The sequence below is a fragment of the Gigantopelta aegis genome, chromosome 3, assembly GCF_016097555.1.
Source record: "Gigantopelta aegis isolate Gae_Host chromosome 3, Gae_host_genome, whole genome shotgun sequence".
Lineage (NCBI taxonomy): Eukaryota > Metazoa > Mollusca > Gastropoda > Neomphalida > Peltospiridae > Gigantopelta > Gigantopelta aegis.
In genome coordinates this window covers 17,431,472-17,459,055 of record NC_054701.1, presented here as the reverse complement: position 1 = coordinate 17,459,055, position 27,584 = coordinate 17,431,472, and the positions used below count along the sequence as shown (strand labels likewise).

Sequence of the window (27,584 nt, the reverse complement as noted above, 5' to 3'; positions counted from 1 at the left end):
ATAATAACAATATTAAAAAAACACACAAAACGAACAAAAACAAGGCAAACAAAACACACACATTGTGAGATACATTTATTATTCTTATAATAACCATAATTACGACATATAAGAATTACTGTATCATTAATATGTTACATTTATCGTCAACGTCCTTAACTGCGTTATGCTTCCAACTCCGTTCGGTTTGTTTTCTCGTGCACGATTCGTGAAATCAACATCCGATTTGTTGTCGTCTGCTTATCGTTCATTTGTGAGTTTTTTCTTCACAGTTCGTGAACATTTTCATTAACAATAAAGTTCAGAAAAGTAAGTATCTCAATACAAAACTCAAAACTTTACAAACCCTAAAAACCATTAAATTTGCTAAGTCGTTTTTATTTATTCCATAAAATTACCGATATCGGGTCCACATGACTCGTAGAAATTGACTTAAAATGGAAAATGATGCATTATCATTCGGTGCGTGTCACATGACCTCATATGTGCCAGATCAACAAGGCCAAATCATTTATTTTTTATGCTTTTTAAGCCGCCTGTTGTTAGAATTTGTTTTCAATTATTATATTCGATCTGCAAAAGATATGCAACATTTGTATGCCTCTACTGTAGTGATAATCCATTCATAACAATTGTAAATAATTTTGAGTGTATAAATTGTGTTAATAAAGAAGCAATTAATTAAAAATATATATATATATTTTACAAACTATTCACTGGTATGAACGTAATGCTTATTCGTATTGACATCCCAGTAGTGTTCGCGATGGGTGTTGGTAAAACGCGGACCGGACCAGAACGCTTGTAAACTGAATTTCTCATTTTAAAAACATATGAAAGTGTTCGTCAACTGTGCATAGTTAAGAAACATGTATTTTTCATGTAGTGGCCTTATAAATGGAAAACATGCATAGACGATACTTTTTGCAAATGCATGCGCCTGAACGCAGTTAGACACGTTGCACTCTTTTCTGTTTACTGGAGTGTGCTTCATTTGTATTTACTAGAATGGATTTGTTTTGCGTCCACATTGTTGATTTCTCGCGTTAACTGATTCCAATCTATTTTGTTCCACGCATCGTTTCATGAATCGTAGCTGAAAAATGTAAAATAGTATTTCCGTAAATATCGTATTCGTGTTTTTGTCGTTAGGTGAACGCAGGATGGGACGTTGATGGTATATGAAAAAATGCATAAGGTAAAATTTAAACATAAAACAACATGTGTTCAATTTTAAATTTAAAGATTACACGCACAAAAACCAAAATTTACAAATTACAATAACCAATACATGAAAAATATATAATTCTCCGTTATTTAAGGCCTTCAACCAACGTCATAGCGGTTGGCCAAATGCACGGACTAATAGTTGCTTCAATGTAAAGTTATGGTGTACATCAGCTAATTCCACATCAGTGACGTAGGAGAGGGCACTCCACCCCACCCCCCATGATTTGTTTCAACTGTATTTCATTTTATAAAATCATACATACAATATGGGTTCCCCCATCCCCCACCTCCACTATATCATCTTGGCTACGCCAGTGTGTATCATTGCCTTTACGTGTGTTAAAATCGTTTCAAGGAATGCCACAACATTTTTCAACAATTAGATTCAGTTTTGTTTTGGGGGTTTTATTGTTTTTTGTTTTGTTTTTGTTTTGTTTCTTTTGTTTGTTTGGGGTTGTTTTTTTGTGGGGTTTTTTTTTTTTTTTGGAGGGTTTTTTTAAAATATAATATAAGTTGGAGGAGGTTTTAACAAATACAATAACCTATACGTGCGGTGTCTTTGATGCAGTTATTATTTCGGTGAACAACAAAACGGGTAAATATCGTGTAGAAATGATACATTTAATGACAGGTAAATATCGTGCACAAATGTATACTGATGTGAGACCTTTTCCCACGCATTATTAGGAATGGCTAAACAATGTGCAAGTGTATGTATGTGTGCGTGTCTGTCGGTGTGCGTGTGCATGCATATATATATATATATATATATATATATATATATATATGTGTGTGTGTGTGTGTGTGTGCGTGTGTGTGTGTGTGTGTGCACGCGCGTGCACTCGTACATACATATGTATTTCTGTATCTAAGCTTTACCAACAGAGCTAACAAAATACATTTAACTGGCTACTGCGCAGGAGGAGGACATTATACCAACACTACTACACCCTCAAGTCAATGTATGTCCCGGGCCTCTGGGCCACAAATTGTAACATTTACATGTAAAGCAACCAATACTGAATGGGGTGGAACCACGGACCATTTATACACAGGGGTCGAAATTGGCTGAAATTCCTGGAAACCAGAAATTATGCTGGACTAAGTCAAAACCTACCAGACAAAACATGATCATAAAATATAAAGACAAACATATTTCCCAGCCCGTGGTGACGTTCACCGGCAAAAAGTGGTCGGGACGGCAGTATTTCGAGCACTGATTTATAAGAATCCAATGCTCTACTAACTGAACTGTTAGAGAAGGTCCCACCAGCTACTACTAGGAAGATGACTCCATACTAACACTACTCTACTATAACATAATCTCCAACTACAGGTTGTCATACTAAGAACATCAAACCAGGTATCTGTCCTTGATTCACATCTGTACATAGGTTTAGTTTGTTACCGTGTTTGGATTTCTGGCACTTGAAGAACGAGCACACAAACGACCCGTTCTGTACTGTAGATCTGCCCGGATACCCCCAGTGTGAGTCAGGTCCATCGATGTTAACAATCAGATTGCACTTCTTGTCTTTGCTCACTTTTAGGGGTCGTGGAAACTCCACGTCATATGTTGTCGTCCCAGCTGCGACTGAGACCGACGTTGTCACTGACGAACCTTCGATTACGTCATCTGTTGTCGGGTCAGTTATAAAAGCTCTGACGTCATAATTTGCAGTGGTTCGTTCACAGGGACCATACAACTGGAATCCTAGTAGTGACGCGTCTTGGTTTACTGAAAACATAATTCCATGATCTTTATTATTAAGACATGAGAAACCACCATGAAGTCCGGCGAAGCGCTGTATTATAATTTTATCTTCACGAATAACACCCGTGCGTTTGTTGGCGTTAAATGGTGAAACGTTTTCATCAGGACATGCGCAATGTGTGAAGATCTTGATTATTTCTTTGTCAGTCAGCATGTTTGTTGGTGGTACTTTTTTCGCGAAATACTTGTGGTCAAGTAAGGGAAACCGCACGTGCATTATGCCTTCCCCAATCACTTGACGTCTGTTTTCGTGAGTTACATCTTTGTTCTGTTTCTTGCACGCCCTCTCACTCCACGCCACAACAGCTTCAAAGACAGATTTTTCATCGGCCACCAGTTCTTCCGCTTGTATGATCTTAACCAAGCATTCGTGACAAAGGTCGGTAACTCCAGATGATTTTAGAGTGGCATCTCCATTTTCCAAAATAAAGGTCAGAGCTTTTTCTTTCAATTCCTCCTCATCAAACACGTGGGCCTGTTCCAGTATCACACAGACGTTGTCTGACGTCATCGATGACAACAAATGCGTCAGACACTTCTGTTCCAGGGTTTTAACGTCATACTTCTTTGATACATACAACAAACCCATTACACTGGCACCATCCATTGTGACGTCATCTGTATAGAGGTACCTGTGAAATAGTAATAAAACGTGTCCTTATCTCACTTTAAAGCTGCACTCCCTAGAATATTTTTATTATATAAACATTTAGAATAGATGATCCAGTTCCGTTTGGTACATATAAGGCCCACTACAGCGCTGTCGTTTCGCTACACTGACTGGTCTACATTATCTATGGCAAATACAAACGTAATGGCCAGCTGAGGTTCGATTCAATCCAACTGGGACACTGTATTACGCGACTTGCCTTGGATCTAAAACATATATCCATGGTATAACACCTTAACAGGATGGGTGGGTAGGTTTACTGTATAATTTTGACACTGGCCACCTGTCGACATAAACGTTACACGTAAAAGGGTGTCAAAAGTACGTAACGCTCGGGTGGGGGGGGGGGGGGGGGGGGTATTCATGAAACATTATCAAGACCATCAGTTATTTTTTATTCATCATTTTGACCTAAATAAAATTTCTCCTTTTTTTTCTATGTCTTATATCTATTTATTTATTATTGAGCGTACATTTTTGACGATCACTAATTTAATAATGCATTTGAGTTTGTATTTCGCATTAATAAACAATTTTATAATATGGCCGTAACTTTAACAGGGCGAAAATAGGTGATTTTTTAAAAGATGAATGACGGAGAAAAGTAAGAACAAGAAAAAAGAAGAAAGTTACAGCTTGTTTTGTTTAACGACACCACTAGTGCACGTTGATTTACTAATCATAGGCTGTTGGATGCCTACCATTTGGTATGTCTGACATATAGTCTTAGAGGAAACAGGTCACGTTTTTTTTTAGTAGTAGCAGGGACTCTTTTTATATGCACCATCTCACAAACAGAGTAGCACATACCACGGCCTTTGATATATCAGTCATGGGACACTGGCTGGAACAATGGACCTACTGACGGGAGTTGATCCTAGGCCGACTGCCCATAACCGGGCTCTTTACCACTGGGCCGAAAGCGGGGTGAGGCACAGGCGTCGGGTGTTGCCAGCAAATACAGAGGAAGTGGAAAATTATTGTTTTGTCTTTCAGTTGGAGGAGGCCAGTGAATATTCTGACATTAGTTTGAGAGCTTGGTTAATGTTTCCACTTGATACACACCACCACCACCAACAACAACACTATCACCACCACCACCAACAACACTATCACCACCACCACCACCAACAACAACACTATCACCACCACCAGCAACAACAACACTATCACCACCACCAGCAACACCACCACAACCAAAAACAACATTATCACAACCACCACCACTATCACCACCACCACTAACATCAACAACACTATCACCACCACCAACAACAACACTATCACCACCACCGCCAACAACACTATCACCACCACATCCAACGACACTATCACCACCACCACCAGCAACACCACCACCAGCAACACTATCACCACCACCAACAACACCAACAGTATCACCACCACCACCACCAACAGCAACACTATCACCACCACCACCAACAACAACAACACTATCACCACCACCAACAACAACGACACTATCACCAACACCACCACCATCAACAGCAACACTATCACCACCAATAACAACAACACTATCACCACCACCAACACCAACACAAACAACACTATCACCATCACCATCAACACTATCACCACCACCATCAACAACACTATCACTACCACCGCCAACAACACTATCACCACCAACAACAAACAACATTATCACCACTAACAACAACACTATCACCACCACCACCACCACTAACAACGACAACAACACTATCACCACCACCACCAACAACAACAACACTATCACCACCACCACCACCACCACAACAACAACTATCACCACCACCACTAACAACAACAACATTATCACCACCACCACTAGCAACACTATCACCACCACTACCAACAACAACACTATCACCACCACCACCACTGTCACAACCACCAACAACCACACTATCACCACCACCAACACTATCGCCACCACCACCAAAAACAACAACACTATCACCACCACCACCACCAACAACAACAACACTATCACCACCACCACCACCAACAACAACAATACTATCACCACCAACAATAACAACACTATCACCACCACCACCAACAACACTATCACCACCACCAACAACAACAACACTCCTATCATCACCACCACCACCACCACTACTAACAACAAGCTTAGTAATAGTAGTAGCAGCAATAGTGCTATAGTTATACAAAGCACATCATAATTGTGTGTCCTTCATGCTAATCTACAAGTAGCTTACTGTATTTAATATAACGTTTAAATCTCTTATCCCACAGTGATCTCTTCTCCAGCTATCCCAGTCCCTAAATAATTACTCTGACGCATGTCAATAAAACTTCAAGACTCACAGCATACTTCTTAGATGTATGATCCGTGTTTTATGAACATAAAATGTACATACCTTAGAAACTGTTCAAATATGTCGTGTTCTACTTCCGGAATGACGATCTCATCCTGCTCTGCCAATGGTCCGTAGAACATGGCCTCGAACACGCCACTGCGGATACTGAGTATCTGTCTGTGAGCCTGGACGTTCTTCTGTTCTCTCCCCACCTTGAATGTCACGTTAGTGAACATTTTATTTTCAAGAGAATATCTAAGACATTCTGAAAGAGATTTTCTGCTCTGCCAACTGTCAAGACCAGTCTGACTACTTGATTTGCATGTCGCCATCTTGTCACTGAAAATATACATAAAACAGCTTCCTTTTTCTTTTTGTTTTAATAATAGATGTGGTTCAAGCATCAAGAGGAACAATACAAGGGACTGATAATAGCTTCATGTCTATTTGTAAAACATTTATTTAAATATTTTCTGAGGGGACTACCCTGAGTTTTCTGCATTATAAGATGTCTTCGACTAACACAAGCTTGTAAAGACTAGTATTACATATTAAATACATTTTCTTCTTTAGAATATCAGTGTCTCTATAGTCAACGTGTTTCTCTCCGTCACAATATTTGTTTTTCTTTTATAAATATTTTATTGTCCCCAGCTCATTTTGACGATGCCAGTGATGGGGTGCCCTGATTCATCGCCTCACAGAAGACGAATTAAATTATACATGCTAAGTACTAGGAGTACATACACATTGTGGTAGTATGCTGATTATAGTAATACTTATACAAATAATGTAGATGGTGATATATTTAACACTAATGCATATGTACATGTATATAGTAATATTAATAACACATTATAAATGGCTAGTTAATAGAAATATATTTAAATAGGCTGGTTGATGTAATATATATATATATATATATATATATATATATGAGTTTAGAAAGAAGGACTGTTAAAAAGAAAAGCTATAGTAATAATTATAGTGATAAGTAATAATGTCAAAATTCACGTCAAGCGCTCGCTTGATAATTGTTTCTAGTTTCTTCCATCAAATTACTTTCTTGACTGAAAAGTCGTCTCCATGGTGCCCAGATTGTATTATACTCTTCATATTTACAGTTTTTAAAAACCGTCACAATATTTGTAAGTAGCCCAAACAGGATTTGCAATCCAAATATTTTCGAAAGTAGGAAAACAATATCCGAAAACTCAGGATTGTCCCTTTAATATTTGTTACTTATTTAATAAAAAAACCCCTCCAAAATAGCTTTAAAAATAAAAACAGGGTAGTCCCTTTATTAACTGTTTTTGCTAAAAATTATTTGATAAAATACCTTTCTCAAAAAAAAACAAAAAAAAAAAAACACCTGAAAAGCAGAAAACACACGTGCATGCACACACACACATGCACACACACACACGCGAGCACAAAAACCAAACCAATACAGTCACACATACATACATACATACATGCACACATACATACATTCATACATACGTTCATTGATACATACATACACACATTTGTGCGCGCGCGCGCGTGCGTGTGTGGCTTCCCCCCCCCCACAAACTTTTTGGCACCTCCCTACGCCACGGCACACACACACACACACACACACACATAACACACACACACTCATAAAGACAACCCAACATAAAAAATAAAATAAACATAAAAACCAACCACGAACTAAAAAAACACAATAATCATCATTAATGACAGTGTGACGTACACAATGCACGTGAATATATGTGGTATAGTACGGTATGGTGGTTCTCAAATAACCCGCAGTGAAAGGAGCGACCTCGAGTCTCAGCGAGTGTTCGGCCTCCTCTACATATCTGCGGTCGATTTGTTTACATGTTGCTATTCGCCGCCGACGCTTTACAAATATTACTCTTTTTCACTGTGTCAGACTAAAGTTTCCCCCATTATTTTTATATATTATTACAAATACTCTCCTATCAACCACACCCACAATTCTTCCGCCGGTGAAATACAGCAGTTATGACATGCATAGCCCAAGTCCCTTTGTACAGTATCTATGAAAAGGAACATATCGATGTGTCCTGTATCACGTACACTGTGACTGTTCTGTGACTGTTCTGTGACCTGAACTAGTAGTGTATAAAATCAAGCGATTTAATCGCTAGCAGAACGGACACGTGACAGACTCGACAACTGAAGGCGTGATTAATTTTAAATAAAAGTGTTCGTACCTTCGAATTCTTCCAGCATCAATATTTCTAACAGTTAAGGAAAATACTTCCGCGAATATTACATGATTCCCTGGAAAATGTACCTTTCGGTTTGTTACATACAAAGCGAGACGACTCTGTTTCAGTTGTCTATTGAGGTTCTAATAGACCAAATCAATTCATATTGCCGATAATGTTAACGTGTGTTAATAAAACTGATATATAAGCAGCGTATCAACACACCCAGGAAATACAGCAATACAAAGTCTGGAACCTCACATCTAATCTACCTGCAAGAAAATGGGGGGGGGGGGGGGGGGGGGGGGGGGGGGGGGTACATAGCATTTAAGAGATTTAATCAATGTTTTTAATAGCAACCGTCATTTTTGCTGAAAATTGCAGTTCCATTTTTGGGGGTACCCCGCATTAGTTTCAACCTTTGGTACATACTGCAAAACAATTGTATAACAAATAAAAGTGTATTTATTTATTGTCAATGGATAATAGTATTTGCACAAATAGTCAATGTCACATATTACAACCAATCACACCCACAGCTGCTTTTACTCCGTAAATATTTGCACCTTGAACTTTGACACGGAAATCTCTTCTTTGGTACTATGCAACTTACACTGAACAGTGTAGGTTATACTATACCAAATAAACTCCCAAATGCGAAAACGTTAACTTATGTGGTTAAAACCACTACATTGAATTTATCAACCAAGTTACGAAGAAAATGGAACTTTTTGTAGCTCAGTTTTGATATAACGAGATATGTTTACAACACGAAACGTTTCGCACAAAACTGTAGTACTTAGTTTTACAGGTACCCCAAAAATGTTTGAAGCACAAGGCTACTTCACACTGTGTAACTAGGTGAAATAAAATTGAATACATTTATTGGCCCACTACAACACTGTAACATGCATTACCAATGACAGGACTGTTTGTATTAGCAGAATTATCATTAGGTTTTTACTTTTTTACTTTTTTATTTGTTATAAGAAAAGCACATTCAAATCATCAAAAGTGTGTGAAAGTCATTTTTTTAAAATTATTTTCTGTTTTAACTGAATATAATATTTATATTGTATGCAGTACTACAATCTGTAATGTAACAAATCATTTAAGTAGTGATATTGGAAAATATAGCTTTACAAGTGTGGTAATAATGGAAGATAATACACTCCTAGGTAGATTAGGAAATGTGTCAAAATTGCTCTTGTACTTGGTATATACTTCAAACCCTCTACTATAGAAAACTCACTGAATATATGGACAAGATTTTATTAATAGACCTAAAGCTAGAAGATAATACTAACACACTCCTAGGCAGATTATCAAATGTGTCAAAATATATGGACAAAATTTTATTAATAGACCTAAAGCTATCATTACCAACCTTATATATGTATATAAATAAAGAAAATAATGCAAAATGGCTACACAGAACCCACTTCTGTATGTTTTAATGTGTTTGCCAAACTAACAAAAACAATTGTAAAAAAAATCCATATTTGCCTAAAACATAATTCACTAACCTAAAAAGTAAATTAAAATTACAGCAGCTAGAAATCGGGTTCTTTAAATATAGTCATTCCAGAGTCAATTGCCTTCAAATACACATTGTTAATGGAGATCTAAGAGATTAACCTAATATCAGCTAACATTAATTATTAAATAAAAATGAATTATTACTAATGGCTTATTTCATCTTGCCTAGACTTATTATCCTAAATAAGATTAGTCTTATATGACATGTCCATCACCTTGGATAAATAAGCTTTAAAATATTTTAAGTAAAAAATATGGGCCAAAAACTCCAATTCGTCAACACAGACTTTTTTTCAAACTCTATTCTCAGCATTGCACAGTAAATGAATGCCAAGGTCAAGGTCATTATGAACTCCTATGCCTGAGTGTAACCTAATTAAGCAATTATTACTGTCAAATAACAGTAAATGGCACACAATATAAAATACTGATAATATAGTTAATATATATGCTATTATAGGTTCTAATAGACCAAATCAATTCCTATTGTCGATAATGTTAAAGTTTACTAATAAAACCGATGTAAGCAGCGTATCAACACACCCAGGAAGTACATCAATAGAAAGTGTGCCACCTCACATCTAATTTACCTGCATGAAAATGGGGGGTCACATACCATTTAGGAGATTTAATTAATGTTTTTAATAGAAACCGTCATTTTTGCTGAAAATTGCAGTTCCATTTTTGGGGGTACCCCGCATTAGTTTCAACCTCTGGTATATACTGCAAAACAATTGTATAACAAATAAAAGTGTATTTATTTATTGTCAATGGATAATAGTATTTGCACAAATAGTCAATGTCACATATTACAACCAATCACACCCACTGCTGCTTTTACTCCGTAAATATTTGCACTATGCCACCTTCACTAAACAGTGTAGGATATATTATACCAAATAAAATCCCAGATGAGATAATGTTAACGCATGTGGTTAAAACCACTACCGGTACATTGAATTTATCAACCAAATTACGAAGAAAATGAAACTTTTTGTAGCTAATATTTAATATAACCGGCATCGGTGGCATCGTGGTTAGGCCATCGGTCTACAGGCTGGTAGGCACTGGGTTCGGATCCCAGTTGAGGCATGGGATTTTTATTCCAGATACAGACTCCAAACCCTGAGTGACTGCTCCGCAAGGCTCAATGGGTAGGTGTAAACCACTTGCACCGACCAGTGATCCATAACTGGTTCAACAACGGCCATGGTTTGTGCTATTCTGCTTGTAGGAAGCGCAAATAAAAAGATTCCTTGCTGCCTGTCGTAAAAGAGTAGCCTATGTGGCGATAGCGGGTTTCGTCAAAAAAAAACAGTGTCAGAATGACCATATGTTTGACGTCCAATAGCCGAGGATAAGATAAATCAAACTTTACTTTACATTTATACCTACTCCATGCTGAGCATTGTCCTAGTAGATTAATCTACCATGGTCAAGCTTAGATTACCCATAGGCAGTTAAATGCATTCCGCCCGTCAGTTTCTTAATTAATACACTGTAGAGTTGTAAGACTGAATGGGTACTAGTATTCGTGAAGGTGTGAACATTGCTTATCTGCTGCACCTTGTCACTGTTGTTTACAATAATAATAAAATGTTTAGTTTAGGCAATTCCACGAAAAATTATACCTCTGGAGTGAAATTCCCCCCCCTGTTATGCCTGTATTTTTCACATAGAATTATTTGTTAATAATCAATAAACCATAAAATACTCAAGTTTTAATTCAAAACAGCGTCATGTGACCTGGCGGCCATCTTTAATTTGTGCTATTTTCTCCTAAGAATAGAACCCAAATTGCACTGAAATCTTTTTTCAAAAATGTAATTAAAATTGGATGAATATGATAAAGGTAAGTATTGCATTTTGTTTCTAAGATCTTAATGGTAATTTCCAAACACAAATTAATAAATTATGAATAAAACTTGAACTTATAGCATGACCTTGTTGTGTCAGTTACCGTTTGAAGCTTAATTTTAATATTGCCTTCCTACAGTGCTACCATATATTTTATTTTTTTTATATTCTCTTAGTTGTGTCATGGTTACACAACATGGCAACATAATAATCTAGGTGGGCACACCAAGAATTAAAATTTATTGGTAACTGACATAACTCCCCCAGTCAGTAACTGATGCAACACAATAAAACATACATTATTTTCCATTGTTATATTTCTTGGAGGCATAATGTAAGATTGTGAAATGTATTAATTTCCAAGCTAGAGTGAGTGCTAGAAAAAATTTAACAATAAGTTTTAGAATTTTCTTGACCTTTGCACTTGTAAGTTTTAGAATTTCTGTATTATCACATCAGTGTAAAACTATAGAAAAAAATAGTTTTCAAGAACTGCAAATACTGTCACTCCTTAAAGTTAATCTAAAGATGTCTATTTCACTAAAATAAAATAATCATGATTGAGTTAACACTGTTTTTAAATAGATACATATAATTTGTTTCATTAGATATATTGTATTGCTTGTGATGTCAGAGGTAGACATTGTTTCATTAGCTTAGATTAATATATGTACAGCACCGTTTATTGTAAACAGTATCTATAATGTTCAATAATAATTATCAGTAACACAAATTTAGAATTGCAGTTTCAAACATGTACATGTAGTGGCAAATCACTTATTTTGCTATTTTTACATTTATTTATGATAAATAACTACACATTAGATGATTTCATACATCATCTTTCATAATTAACTCAGAAAGAAAAAATCAACATTACACCGTACTGCCACAGTGGTTTCCCATGAGTTCTTGGCTAAAATTGTAAAGTACATAAACAGTTTGCATCAGTTATTCAACAAAACAGCCAATCCTTTGTCATTGTGGAATTGCAGCTCAAATTCAAAATGTGATTTCAAGCAATTAACTGTTGGTCACCTGAAATGAATTTTGTAATGATATTATTCTTTTTTACATGTAAATGAAGTTATTTGGTTGTAATATTTTATGGGCATGTAATTTAATTCAAGAATAATCTTTACATTTCAGAAGATAAATAAAATAATAACAATATTTTTTGTAAATGTATTATGCAACTATGAGATTGCCCCTTTAATAGTTCTAAATAGCAAATGTCCTTTCATTTGATAAATTGGTTACTACTACTCCTGAAAATATCCCAAGTTGCTGATGTTTTTAGTAGAATACCTCCCAAGACAGCAACCATGAAAATGAACGAGAATCAAGCACATTTGAACGAAGACAGAAAGAGGTTGGAGAGGGGAAAAGAACAGAGAATAGTGAAAAATGGAGCAAGATAAAGTGAAATCAAACAAGAAAAAAATAAAAATGAGACAGGACAGCATGCTGAGAATATATATTAAAAACAAATTTAAAGAAAGAATATGGGTTATTTACAATATCTGCCTTATTCCCATCAATTTCTTATGAAACATTTGGTTCGGTTCAGTCATTTAGTAATGTCATAAGAAAGTGAATGCAGTATATACCGTATATACTTAGAAATTGCAAACAAACTAAATCATTACACTTCCAGTCAAGATGTACATGTAAACGTAAGCTGTTGTCTCATTGCTGAGGCATGTGTGCAGAAAATGTTGAAGGGAGTGGGGTTTAGACTGACTGGCACCGAGGGTGCAACTGCTCAAGTTACTGGGGAAGGGGGGGGAAAAATAGGGGTTGGAAAATTGTGAGAACCTGATGTCCTCAAATGCAATTTCTTGCATTCTACAAGTAAAATTCATCATGACAAATGCGTGCATATCAATATTAAAATAATAATAATAATTTGCTTTGAGCAGGAATACAGTTGGGAAATGGGGGGGGGGGGGGGGGGGGGGGTTGACCACCAACCTGAACATGCCCCTATTGTTAGTTTTTTTTAATTCCCTTTTTTAGATTTATGTATTTCTTACAATTTAGATGAACCAGTTGCCAAAGACAAATGTTTCATTTTTAAAATATGTTCTTATTAGTTTTTATGATTTGCAAATGTTGTGTCAGTTACTTTTGGTGTTACGTCAGTTACCCATTAATAAAAAAGTTAATAAAACATTTTTTGTAGAAAAGATAGTTCTCTTGTTCTAGTGATCATATATTACCTGTGCACTACACATTTCTATATATACCTGAAAACTTGATGCTTCAGATTCAGAGAATTTTGGCAAGTTCAAAGACATGTCAAATACAAGTTAGTTTTTTGGTTGCATCAGTTACCCACACTTCATTTGTGATTGTAGTTGCGCTGAGATTGCATGCAATGAAATTTTCTTTTGACATGACTTTGTCACAACATATTTATTTCAACCAAAAACACTCTTAAGAATTGTATTGAATACTTTAAAAAAAATAAAAATAATAAAGACGTTAAAATATGTCTCAATGTTGCGTCAGTTACCGTGGAATTGCCCTTTAATGAATTTACAGTGACCGCTTAACACGGACACTTTAGCAACTTGGCGATCCAGTTTAAGTGGCTGCTGGGTGTGTAGGACAGGTCACGGCTATTTTACAATTTTGACATCTGTTTTGTATGTTGAATTTATTCATTATGACAAAGTCTACGTAAAACTAGTTAATTACTCCCCACATTTTTTTTCACACCGAGGTCTGCTGCTCCAAACAAATTTTTTTTGTTCAATGTATTTTCCGGTGGAGCATGATCCAAACTCCCTAATAAAAATTGCACTCGTCATAGTCTAGATCTCCACCCTCGTACAATTTCCAGCACATTCGCCTGACAATACGCTTCAACAGTCAGTAGCACGTTTAGGCCAACTATTAGTGCCAGACACGGGTATTGTCTGAGCTAGACCGTCTATCTGTGAGCATGTCGCATGATTTTGTGGCGCCAGTCTCTCTTCAAACTCTCAGACACTTCACACTTAATTATTATTTATGAATAGGTGATCCTCAAGTTATTCACCATTCATCCATGATTGAGTACATTGCAAGTGATGGCTATTTTTAAAAAGGCGACACAGATTTCGCCTTACCATGACTGGCACAGGGAAATCAGGCTGGTCAGAGCGAAGTTTGGGCTCACTTCGCCCGGTCGCATGAGCCCTGATACATTTATTGGCCAGATAAGATTATTTTTGGACAAAAAGACAACAACACTGTTACATGTATTACCAACGACAGGACTGTTTCTATTATCAGAACTATCAAAATGTTGGCGCACTTCGAAACTCAACCCTCTTTATATTCCCGCATCCTACTATATGTTACAGGATCTATCTCCGCTATTTCCAAATGAACACTTTTTCCACACAAAACCACTTATTTGGCGCCACATTCGTTGCGTGATCAGAATGATCATTCTGTCTTTTGTTTCCACTCTATATCGTCTGATATTTTACCCTCAATTGCAGATTTAAATGGCTGTGAATGATGATTTTTACTGTCATTCTGTTTATTCAGCAAATGTTTATAAAATATTATAAATGTTTAATTAAAAAAAAAAAATTGGGGGGGGGGGAGGGGGGGTATCACCACTTACAGTGGTAGAAATTAGGAAATATGTTCACTGTCCCGGGGGACTAGTAGCTGAGGAAAGTTACTAGTCCCCAGGAAAAATCACTAGCCCCCACCCCCATTTCATTATTGAAGCAATCTGAGAATACGAAATCTATACAGGGACTAAAAAAGAAAGAAATGTTTTATTTAACAACGCATTCAACACATTTTATTTACGGTTATATGGCGTCTGACATATGGTTAAGGACCACACAGATTTTGAGAGGAAACCCGCTGTCGCCACTGCATGGGCTACTCTTTCCGATTAACAGCAAGGGATCTTTTATTTGCGCTTCTCACAGGCAGGATAACACACACCATGGCCTTTGTTGAATCAGTTATGGATCACTGGTCAGTGCAAGTGGTTTACACCTACCCATTGAGCCTTGCGGAGCACTCACTCAGGGTTTGGAGTCGGTATTTGGATTTAAAAATCCCATGCCTCGACTGGGATCCGAACCCAGTACCTACCAGCCTGTAGACCGATGGCCTAACCACGAAGCCACAGAGGCTGGTCTATATGGGGACTATACACAGCAACTAAAATAAGCGTAACATACAAAAACGCACAGTGTTTTCACAGGTTCATTTCAAGTATAACACGCTACACCAACTTGGTCGTCATTCAGCAAATGTTTTTGTTTGGGTTTTTTTTAATTACCCCCCCCCCCCCCCCCCCCCCACTAAGGCGGCAACAAAGGGTGGACTGTTTACAAAAAATAATAGCAATTATAATATTAAATTAATTTACGTCATAAAACTCAGGAATTGTCTTTACTGTTATTGAATTATTTTATTCTGTCCTAATACACTCGGATGTCCACTTGTAAACTCGGAACTCTCCACTCGAGACGGTTGGAAGCAGCTGGTTAAAATCCATGGATACCAACATGATCTATTACAATGTGTTTAATTAAAGACTATTTATTACCGACAAAACGAACAGAAAAACACCAAAACACACAACACACTATTTCCACCACACCCACACACCAACACACACACCCATACATCAACACACACACCCACACACCAAAACACACACACACACACAAAACACTATTTCCCTTCCGTACATGCCTCATCTATAATTGGAATATTACGGTAATTTTCTGAAACAAAAACAGGAAAGTTCTGATTGTGTTTGCCGTAAATATCCGGATTTATCGAGACGAAACGAAACTTTATTTTGATGAAGAAGAAAACATTTTATTTAATGATGCACTCAACACATTTTATTTACAGTTATATGGCATCAGACATATGATTATGGACCACAGATATTGAGAGAGTAAACCCACTGTCGCCACTTCATGAGCTACTCTTTTCGATTAGCAGCAAGGGTTCTTTTATATGCACCATCCCACAGACAGGGTGGTATATACCACGGCCTTTGATATACCAGTCGTGGTGCACTGGCTGGAACGAGAAATAGCCTAATGGGCCCACTGACGAGGATCGATCCCTGTTCGACCGCGCATCAAGCGAGCGCTGTACCACTGGGCTACGTCCCGCCCCTTAGTTTGATGAAATACATCTACAGTTTGTATGTTTAACAGATTTCACTGGCAAAATAGTTTTATGAAATACATCTACAGTTTGTATGTTTAACAGGTTTCACTGGCAAAATAGTTTGATGAAATACATCTACAGTTTGTATGTTTAACAGATTTCACTGGCAAAATAGTTTGATGAAATACATCTACAGTTTGTATGTTTAACAGGTTTCACTGGCAAAATAGTTTGATGAAATACATCTACAGTTTGTATGTTTAACAGGTTTCACTGGCAAAATAGTTTGATTAAATACATCTACAGTTTGTATGTTTAACACTAACAGATTTCATTGGCAAAATAGTTTGACTGTCCATCATGAATCTAGGTCACAACTGCCCAGTATTACTCGCCTGGGGGACTAGCGACATTTAAAACTGTACTCGCCCCCAGGGATTTCTACTTGCCTGGGGCGAGCGTTAGCTCCTATCACTGGCTTACAAAAACAACAATCGATTCATTCGATGAAGATGACGATGGAAATAAAATGAACATATATTTTTTTATCCCACATTAGGAGATCACTTTACAAACATCTTTATTTTTTTCATATATCTTCAAGTCTTTATTAAAATAATATTAAAACTTTGATCTGTTCAGCAACTAACGGTACATAAAAGATCATGCGGCTTGTATTTCGTATCAATTTTCTTTTTGTACCAAATACTGAGAGGCACAATAAGGAATATGTCTTCCCACAAAGTCGACGAACACACAACGATATATATATATATATATATATTTTTTTTTTTTTTTTTTTTTTTTTTTATTATTTTTTTTTTTTGAAGGGAGTGGTGCCACGCGACCGCCCTCCTATAATTTTCACCCAGCGAGAACGCATTGTTTTTCTATTACAATTACTCTCCTATCTACCACACCCACAATCCTTCCGCCGGTGAAATGCGGGAGTTATGGTATCCGCCGCCCAAGTCCCTTGTTATAGTACCTAGGAAAATAAACGTTTCGACAAATGGAAAACCAATAGGTGTCGTGTACCCTAAGCACTGACCTTCACTGTTCTGTGGCATGAACTATTTGTGTCTAAAATCAGTGATTTAATCGCTAGCACTGTAGCAGAACGAACTAGTAACAGACTAAACCACTGAGGGCGTGGTTATTTTGAAATAAAAGTGTAAACACCTCCGAATTCTTCCAGCGTCAATATTTCTGAACGTTACGAAAAACACTTCCTCGAATGTCACGTGATTTCTTGGAAAAGTAATGTTCTGTTTTAACATACTGATCAAAGCGAGACCACTCCATATTCTTTGAATGAAAAAGAAAGAAATGTTTTATTTAACGACGCACTCAACACATTTTATTTACGGTTATATGGCGTCAGACATATGGTTAAGGACCATACAGATTTTGAGAGGAAACCCGCTGTCGCCACTACATGGGCTACTCTTTCCGATTAGCAGCAAGGGATCGTTTATTTGCACTTCCCACAGGTAGGATAGCACAAACCATGGCCTTTGTTGAACCAGTTATGGATCACTTGTCGGTGCAAGTGGTTTACACCTACCCATTGAGCCTTGCGAAACACTCACTCAGGGTTTGGAGTCGGTATCTGGATTAAAAGTCCCATGTCCCGACTGGGATCCGAACCCAGTACCTACCAGTATGTAGACCGATGGCCTAACCACGACGCCACCGAGGCCGGTCATTGAATGATGCAAGAGATATCTGATAAAACACACGGAACAGTCCGATCGATGGTACATAACAATCTATATTTATATTGCACATGACACAAAGCAGGTTTCTTGTAACCCATTACAAGTTACATACAGTGCAGGGGTGGTGGGGGGGGGGGGTAAGAGTTGGCGGGGACGGTACCTGAAACTTCGATGGCTCAGTGGTAAAAGGTGGTAATATATATATACTCTCAAAAGAAGAAACGCAAAAGTAGATTTTTTACTTAATTGATTAACGGAAAGCAGCTGTATGTGGTCTTGCATTGTCGTGCTGGAATACAACGTTGTCGTTATTCATAATTGATCCTTTGCTGCATTAGGGCAAATATAGTGGGTTTTCTGTGACGACTACAAGTAATAATTACCAAATGTTTGACAGACATTAGTCAATGTGCTCCAGTGGTGTCGTTAAACAATATAAACTTTAAACTATCTGTTTTGGTTTTGTTGAAGGGAGTGGTGCCACGCGACCGCCCTCCTATAATTTTCACCCAGCGAGAACGCATTGTTTTTCTATTACAATTACTCTCCTATCTACAACACCCACAATCCTTCCGCCGGTGAAATGCGGGAGTTATGGTATCCGCCGCCCAAGTCCCTTGTTATAGTACCGATGAAAATAAACATTTCGACAAATGGAAAACCAATAGGTGTCGTGTACCCTAAGCACTGACCTTCACTGTTCTGTGGCATGAACTATTTGTGTCTAAAATCAGTGATTTAATCGCTAGCACTGTAGCAGAACGAACTAGTAACAGACTGAACCACTGAGGGCGTGGTTATTTTGAAATAAAAGTGTACACACCTCCGAATTCTTCCAGCGTCAATATTTCTGAACGTTACGAAAAACACTTCCTCGAATGTCACGTGATTTCTTGGAAAAGTAATGTTCTGTTTTAACATACTGATCAAAGCGAGACCACTCCATATTCTTTGAATGAAAAAGAAAGAAATGTTTTATTTAACGACGCACTCAACACATTTTATTGACGGTTATATGGCGTCAGACATATGGTTAAGGACCATACAGATTTTGAGAGGAAACCCGCTGTCGCCACTACATGGGCTACTCTTTCCGATTAGCAGCAAGGGATCGTTTATTTGCACTTCCCACAGGTAGGATAGCACAAACCATGGCCTTTGTTGAACCAGTTATGGATCACTTGTCGGTGCAAGTGGTTTACACCTACCCATTGAGCCTTGCGAAACACTCACTCAGGGTTTGGAGTCGGTATCTGGATTAAAAGTCCCATGCCTCGACTGGGATGCGAACCCAGTACCTACCAGCATGTAGACCGATGGCCTAACCACGACGCCACCGAGGCCGGTCATTGAATGATGCAAGAGATATCTGATAAAACACACGGAACAGTCCGATCGATGGTACATAACAATCTATATTTATATTGCACATGACACAAAGCAGGTTTCTTGTAACCCATTACAAGTTACATACAGTGCAGGGGGGGGGGGGGGGGTAAGAGTTGGCGGGGACGGTACCTGAAACTTCGATGGCTCAGTGGTAAAAGGTGGTAATATATATATACTCTCAAAAGAAGAAACGCAAAAGTAGATTTTTTACTTAATTGATTAACGGAAAGCAGCTGTATGTGGTCTTGCATTGTCGTGCTGGAATACAACGTTGTCGTTATTCATAATTGATCCTTTGCTGCATTAGGGCAAATATAGCGGGTTTTCTGTGACGACTACAAGTAATAATTACCAAATGTTTGACAGACATTAGTCAATGCGCTCCAGTGGTGTCGTTAAACAATATAAACTTTAAACTATCTGTTTTGGTTTTGTTGAAGGGTGTGGAGCCGCGCGGCCGCCCTCCTTTAATTTTCACCCAGCGAGAACCGATTTTTTTATCTATTACAATTACTCTCCTATCTACCACACCCACAATCCTTCCGCCGGAGAAATACAGCAGTTATGACATCCACCGGGCAAGTCCCTTGGTATAGTAATACGTATACTATAATTAAAATATAATAGTGTAATACGTATACTATAATTAAAATATAATAGTGTAATACGTATACTATAATTAAAATATAATAGTGTAATATGTATACTATAATTAAAATATGAAAGTGTAATACGTATATTAGAATTAAAATATAATAGTGTAATACGTATACTATAATTAAAATATGAAAGTGCAATATGTATATTATAATTAAAATATAATAGTATAATGTGTATACAATGATTAAATCGTACTAGTGCAATACGTATAATGGAAGTAAAATGTAACAGTGTAATACGAAGAGATAAACGTGACTAGATACATGTACCTAGAGTGTATTGTAATTTCAAAATACCTGTTTAGACTGGTTAGTCGGGATCTGTACAGACTGAACCAAGAGATAAACGTGACTAGATACATGTACCTAGAGTGTATTGTAATTTCAAAATACCTGTTTAGACTGGTTAGTCGGGATCTGTACAGACTGAACCAAGAGATAAACGTGACTAGATACATGTACCTAGAGTGTATTGTAATTTCAAAATACCTGTTTAGACTGGTTAGTCGGGATCTGTACAGAAACCAAGAGATAAACGTGACTAGATACATGTACCTAGAGTGTATTGTAATTTCAAAATACCTGTTTAGACTGGTTAGTCGGGATCTGTACAGACTGAACCAAGAGATAAACGTGACTAGATACATGTACCTAGAGTGTATTGTAATTTCAAAATACCTGTTTAGACTGGTTAGTCGGGATCTGTACAGACTGAACCAAGAGATAAACGTGACTAGATACATGTACCTAGAGTGTATTGTAATTTCAAAATACCTGTTTAGACTGGTTAGTCGGGATCTGTACAGACTGAACCAAGAGATAAACGTGACTAGATACATGTACCTAGAGTGTATTGTAATTTCAAAATACCTGTTTAGACTGGTTAGTCGGGATCTGTACAGACTGAACCAAGAGATAAACGTGACTAGATACATGTACCTAGAGTGTATTGTAATTTCAAAATACCTGTTTAGACTGGTTAGTCGGGATCTGTACAGACTGAACCAAGAGATAAACGTGACTAGATACATGTACCTAGAGTGTATTGTAATTTCAAAATACCTGTTTAGACTGGTTAGTCGGGATCTGTACAGACTGAACCAAGAGATAAACGTGACTAGATACATGTACCTAGAGTGTATTGTAATTTCAAAATACCTGTTTAGACTGGTTAGTCGGGATCTGTACAGACTGAACCAAGAGATAAACGTGACTAGATACATGTACCTAGAGTGTATTGTAATTTCAAAATACCTGTTTAGACTGGTTAGTCGGGATCTGTACAGACTGAACCAAGAGATAAACGTGACTAGATACGTGTACCTAGAGTGTATTGTAATTTCAAAATACCTGTTTAGACTGGTTAGTCGGGATCTGTACAGACTGAACCAAGAGATAAACGTGACTAGATACATGTACCTAGAGTGTATTGTAATTTCAAAATACCTGTTTAGACTGGTTAGTCGGTATCTGTACAGACTGAACCAAGAGATAAACGTGACTAGATGCATGTACCTAGAGTGTATTGTAATTTCAAAATACCTGTTTAGACTGGTTAGTCGGGATCTGTATAGACTGAACCAAGAGATAAACGTGACTAGATACATGTACCTAGAGTGTATTGCAATTTGAAAATACCTGTTTAGACTAGTTAGTCGGGATCTGTACAGACTGAACCAAGAGATAAACGTGACTAGATACATGTACCTAGAGTGTATTGTAATTTCAAAATACCTGTTTAGACTGGTTAGTCGGGATCTGTACAGACTGAACCAAGAGATAAACGTGACTAGATACATGTACCTAGAGTGTATTGAAATTTCAAAATACCTGTTTAGACTGGTTAGTCGGGATCTGTACAGACTGAACCAAGAGATAAACGTGACTAGATGCATGTACCTAGAGTGTATTGTAATTTCAAAATACCTGTTTAGACTAGTTAGTCAGGATCTGTACAGACTGAACCAAGAGATAAACGTGACTAGATGCATGTACCTAGAGTGTATTGTCATTTCAAAATACCTGTTTAGACTGGTTAGTCGGGATCTGTATAGACTGAGCTAAATTTAGTCCCAATCGGGCTACGCCTTAATGTGCACCTTGCACTAAGCGAAATCCTGTCCTATGTTTTACTGCACAGTAACGTTTATTATAAATAACGTAGCGCAACAAAATGTACACACGCAGTTCTGTAACACGTACACTAGAATTAAACTTGATTACATACCTATAGTTTGTCGTAATTTCAAAATGTCTGGATAGTTAAATATTTCCGTGACTCGTATTAGTTTCGCTTTGTCGGACTCGCGAGGTCGCTCTTGGGTTGCATAGTACAAAAGAAGAGTGTTCCGTGTCAAAGTTCGACGCGGGCACAAATCTCAGTTATCTATCCATTTGGTTGACCAGAAAACCGGAAATATATCCGCGCAAGTAGTCTATTGTTTGACTACAATTATTTCATGACAGACAGTTTTGAAGTGGCAACTATAAGACTAGAGTTGACGGGAGAGAGCATGTAGTTTGCAGACATGTGTAACTTGGTGACATTGAAGATTTTTTTGTGCCAATTCCGGCTCATGCAAATTTAGCAATTTTTTTCTATAAAATGGGTGTACTCCGGCCAGGTTTAGTGGGTGTGTTTGTTTAAACCAATACCCTGGGAGAAAGAGCTGGTTAACTGGGACTGTTCTTTTTGAAGTACTTGGCCCCCAGGCAGGTAAAGGTGCATGAAAAACATGGGCCTTCTGATATTAGTAAAGGTGTTATAGCCATTAACGCTATATGGAAATATGTAGCGTAAATAATTGTCGTCTGGCCAGGCGCACCGGCAAATATTTACGGAGTATAAACAGCTGCGGCTCTGATTGTTTGTAATATGAGACATTAACTATTTGTGCAAATATTATTATCATTGCTAATAAATTGTTATACAGTTGTTATGCAGTATACACAAGAGGTTGAAACCAGTGCAGGGTACACTGACGTAACATACTCCCCCCCCCAAAAAAAAATAAAAAAATAATAATAATAATAATAATAAAAAAAAAAAAAAGTAACTAAATAAAAAAAAATAAAAAAAATGTAATTACGATTTTCAAAGTCAGGGTTGTTAATAAAAAACATTAATTTAACTCTCATAAATGGTATGTGACACCCCTCCCCCTTCTATTGGCGCACTGATTCGCTGCTTCCAAAGGCGTACTGACTCCCATTATGGGTGAAGGGGGGGGGGGGGGGGGGCAAGTTGGCGTTTGCCCGAAAATGCCTGAATCTGGATAGCAATATTTATTCATATTACCATTATTACCAAGCAGCTATATAGGGTTGCAAACGAATCAGTACGCATTTGTACATGGATTACAACTAATTTTGAGGGTAGAATGATGAAAATACACGGTAAAATTGTCTGAAGTTAGCATATTTTCCCCGAATATCTTTATCATTTATGCCCGAATTAGAGGTTTTGCTCCAGCACTAAGGGGGTGGGGGGGGGGGGGGGGGGGTTTACATGTAGGAAGAGAGCAAGGTTTGTCTTAAGTTTATATTGTTAAATTATTTACTATAGGCAGACATTTGTATAGAGGTACATGTAGCAAGAGAGCAAGGTTTTTCTTAAGTTTGTATTGTTAAATTTGGCCATAAGATGTATAGATGTATCTATGTGTCACTCAACTGATTGTTTTTTTTTGTTTTTTTTTTATGTTGCTGGTTTTGTTTTCCCATTCCAACCAGTGCACCGCAGCTGGTCAAAGGCTGTGGTATGTGCTTTCCTGTCTGTTCAAAAGTGCATATAAACGATCCCCGCCTTATTGCCTCAGGACAAATGTAGTGGGTTTCCTCTGATGACTGTATGTCAGAATAGACCTCTTTCGCATTGATATTGCGCATGCGCGCGAAGAGTGACGTCCCTTGCCTAATTAGACGGAATCCAGGCTGAAAACAAATTGGGGGCATGAACGACAGTTGTCATGAGCGTTCGTGAGTAGCTTCGTAGGAGCTGTGAATCTCTAGCGACTAACGCACATATTTCGTATCAGATGGTATAATGGCAGCGAAAAACGGTCTACTAAAGTTTACATTGGAATGGTTTAAGACCAAACGCAGAGAAACATTAACTTAGACTAAGTCTCTGGAGCCGCCTGTCGAGGGTTTAACAAAACAAAATTAAAATATTTATACAATAAAATGAACTTAATTTGAATGTATTTGCTACTCTTAACAATTATAATTATAGTTGTATGCACGTGGATTCCTAGTGATGTTTAATTCTCCACATATATCAGTATTTAAAATTTAATAAAAATATGCCTCCCCTTCCGCCTAAAAAAACCAACAAAATTCTTACCTCAGATAGACCTTTATCACAGCTATATTTTCACCTTATCGTTTCATTAAGAAAGACGATCATATAACTACTAATCAATGCTACCTGTCTTATCTACACATTATTTTATTTTATTTTATTTTATTTTATTTTACTTACTTTACACTCATCTATATGAGACACATACAAATTGATTTGAAATAAATAAGTTTAAAAACATTCTTTATTTATCTTATTTTTATTTATTTATTTATTTATTTTATTTTATTTCTTTCGTTCTTTCTTTCTTTCAAAAGACAACTTTCAAAGTAAAGTTGCTATTGACGTGTTTTTGTTTGATGACTGTTGATGCATACGTCAATTCTGGAGTGTCACCGTAGTACGTTTGCTTAAATGTCAATAAACGTAGCGCCGATACCGTGACTAATTTACAGTTATCAAATTCTGAAAGTATGTGATCTGAAAAATATTTATTTAGTTATTTATTTTATTGGCCTATCTCTTCGTTTTTCTTTCACCATTTTAATTATTTCGGTTTAAGTTCAGGCTTGTCTGTCGTCCGAGTCTTTATACTTCATATGTTTCCTTCTAACATTCAAACGAAGTACCTTTTGACTGTGCATAGTAAACCCTCTTGAGTTTATAATAAATGAACCATTCCGAGTGTGTAGCCACATTATCAGGTTGTCGGCTAGTTTAATCTCTTATAAATAACCCTTACATGTTTCTCAGGCTACATATTCTTGCTTCAAATACAAATATTTGTATATGCAATACAGTTACATTTCTGGCCATTCTCGGGTCGGAAGCAACCGAGAGGCCGGGGCGGGGGATTGTACCCCAACTTTTAACTACTTTGTAAAAAAAACCCACCCCCACCCCCAATATCGTTCCTACGGGCCTGATTCTAATATTTTTAGTAGCTCAAATTCCATATGTATCACTTCATTTTTCTTCAAAATACTGAATTTGTTTTTTTAATAATTCGCTAAAACGAAATTCCGACAAAAATCGAGAATGTAGTTATTCGTATGATGCTTTATAAATATTTAAATCACGTTAAATACGATAAATATCTGCATACATATATACACGCGCGCGCACACACACACATTATCTTTCAGCCCATATCCGTAAGTAAGTAAATCTGAATGTTGAGTGCTATTTATTTTGTTTGTTTTATTTATGAATACCAATGGCGGTATTCGTCGACTAAAATTGACGTCACAGTTAACACGCGAATGACACGTGCACGATCAGGAACAATGGGGTTGTAAGTGGGTAAGCCCAATTAAATCGGTAACGTTTGTTTGTGTTGTTGTTTTTCTTGCATTAGGCCAATCGGCACCAGAAAAGGGTAGCATAATTTGCCAATATAAATGGCTGAGAAATTTGAACTATCTCTCTCTCTCTCTCTGTGTGTGTGCGCGCGCGCGCGTGTGCGTGTGTGTGTGTGTGTGTGTGTGTGTGTGTGTGTGTGTGTGTGTGTGTGTGTGAAATACTGCTCAGTCGATGCGCGGTCGGTCTGGGATCAATCCGTCGGTGGGCCCGTTGGGCTAGTTCTCGTTCCAGTCAGTGCATGTGCTATCATGTATGTGTGATAGTGCATATAAAAGATCCCTTACTACTAATGGAAAAATTTAGCAGGTTTCCTCTCTAAGACTATATGTTAAAATTACCAAATGTTTGACATCCAATAGCTGATGGTTAATCTAAGAATGCGCTCTTGTGGTGTCGTTAAATTAACAACATTAACTTCATAATCTTTCAGAGGAAATTCGCTACATTTTTTCATTAGTAGCAAATAACATTAAAATGAAACTGAAATATGCTTAATGCTTAAGTAAATAAACACTAAATTCACAAATAATAGTTACTTACCGATATTAGCCGTTCACAACAAAATGTCGAGTTGACGCAAGGAGATTGAATACTGTTTAAAAACGAGCACGTTGTATTTAGACTGGTGTCTTCTTTGAGAGTGACTCCGGGCAGAATATCGGGGTAACTTAAACACGCTGTTGGAAACTACCCATGACGATGCGTAAACAGATCATGGTATTAGTGGAACTGTGTCATGTGACATGACTATTCTTTTACAAACTGTCTGTATGCACTGTTATGAGTTCATTGTAACACGTTCTTATTATACAAAGCTGAAAGCGTATCAGGGCTGATGTATAGACACGTTGATTCTCAGGCTAGAACTCGCCAGTATATTACATGGAACACCACGACTCACCCGTATGATACAGCAGTTTTTCAACTGGTTCTGCATCACTGCATACTTACAGGGTGCGGTGTACCAACTCATATATACAGTTTGTATGAGAGAGAGAGAGAGAGAGAGAGAGAGAGAGAGAGAGAGAGAGAGAGAGAGAGAGAGAGTACCTTTAGCATGCCCATATGCCGCTATGGTTTCAGGCATGACCGTCACGGGCCCTGCCTCTGGATAGCCAGTGGCTTGACCCGGGACGGTGTATGAAGTATTAGAAAACACTTATAGAAAAATAATAACATTAGTAATAAAGTTACAATATAAATCTGTATAAATAAAATAACTATTTTCTTCAAAAAACAAAAACAACCCAAACAACCTAAAACTAAATATTATTAAATAGTTTCGCTTCATTTTCCATTACCTTACTAATCAGCTGCAGCATTATTGAGGGAGTTAGCAGCGTTAAAAAGAACATTAACAGCAAGGGCTGCGGA

At 37.3% G+C, this 27,584-nt stretch overlaps 2 protein-coding genes across 5 annotated transcripts in view; both read right to left on the bottom strand.

Moving 5' to 3' along the window:
- The window catches only part of LOC121367618, a 214,510-nt gene that overhangs the window by 51,344 nt on the left and 135,582 nt on the right, over positions 1–27,584 (bottom strand). The gene's annotated exons all lie outside the window — the stretch shown is intronic.
- On the bottom strand, positions 62–27,006 carry LOC121367615 (BTB/POZ domain-containing protein 2-like). 3 transcript variants are annotated; one of them, XM_041491899.1, is made up of 3 exons: positions 26,751–27,006; positions 6,068–6,346; positions 62–3,636 (listed from the first exon to the last, which is right to left on the bottom strand). In XM_041491899.1, the coding sequence occupies exons 2-3, from the start codon at positions 6,337–6,339 to the stop codon at positions 2,571–2,573; spliced, it is 1,338 nt and encodes a 445-aa protein (XP_041347833.1). In that variant the 5' UTR covers positions 6,340–6,346; positions 26,751–27,006; the 3' UTR covers positions 62–2,570. The 3 variants fall into 3 exon arrangements, with proteins under 3 accessions (XP_041347833.1, XP_041347832.1, XP_041347831.1); XM_041491898.1 differs by lacking the exon at positions 26,751–27,006 and adding an exon at positions 22,773–22,978; XM_041491897.1 differs by lacking the exon at positions 26,751–27,006 and adding an exon at positions 17,959–18,201.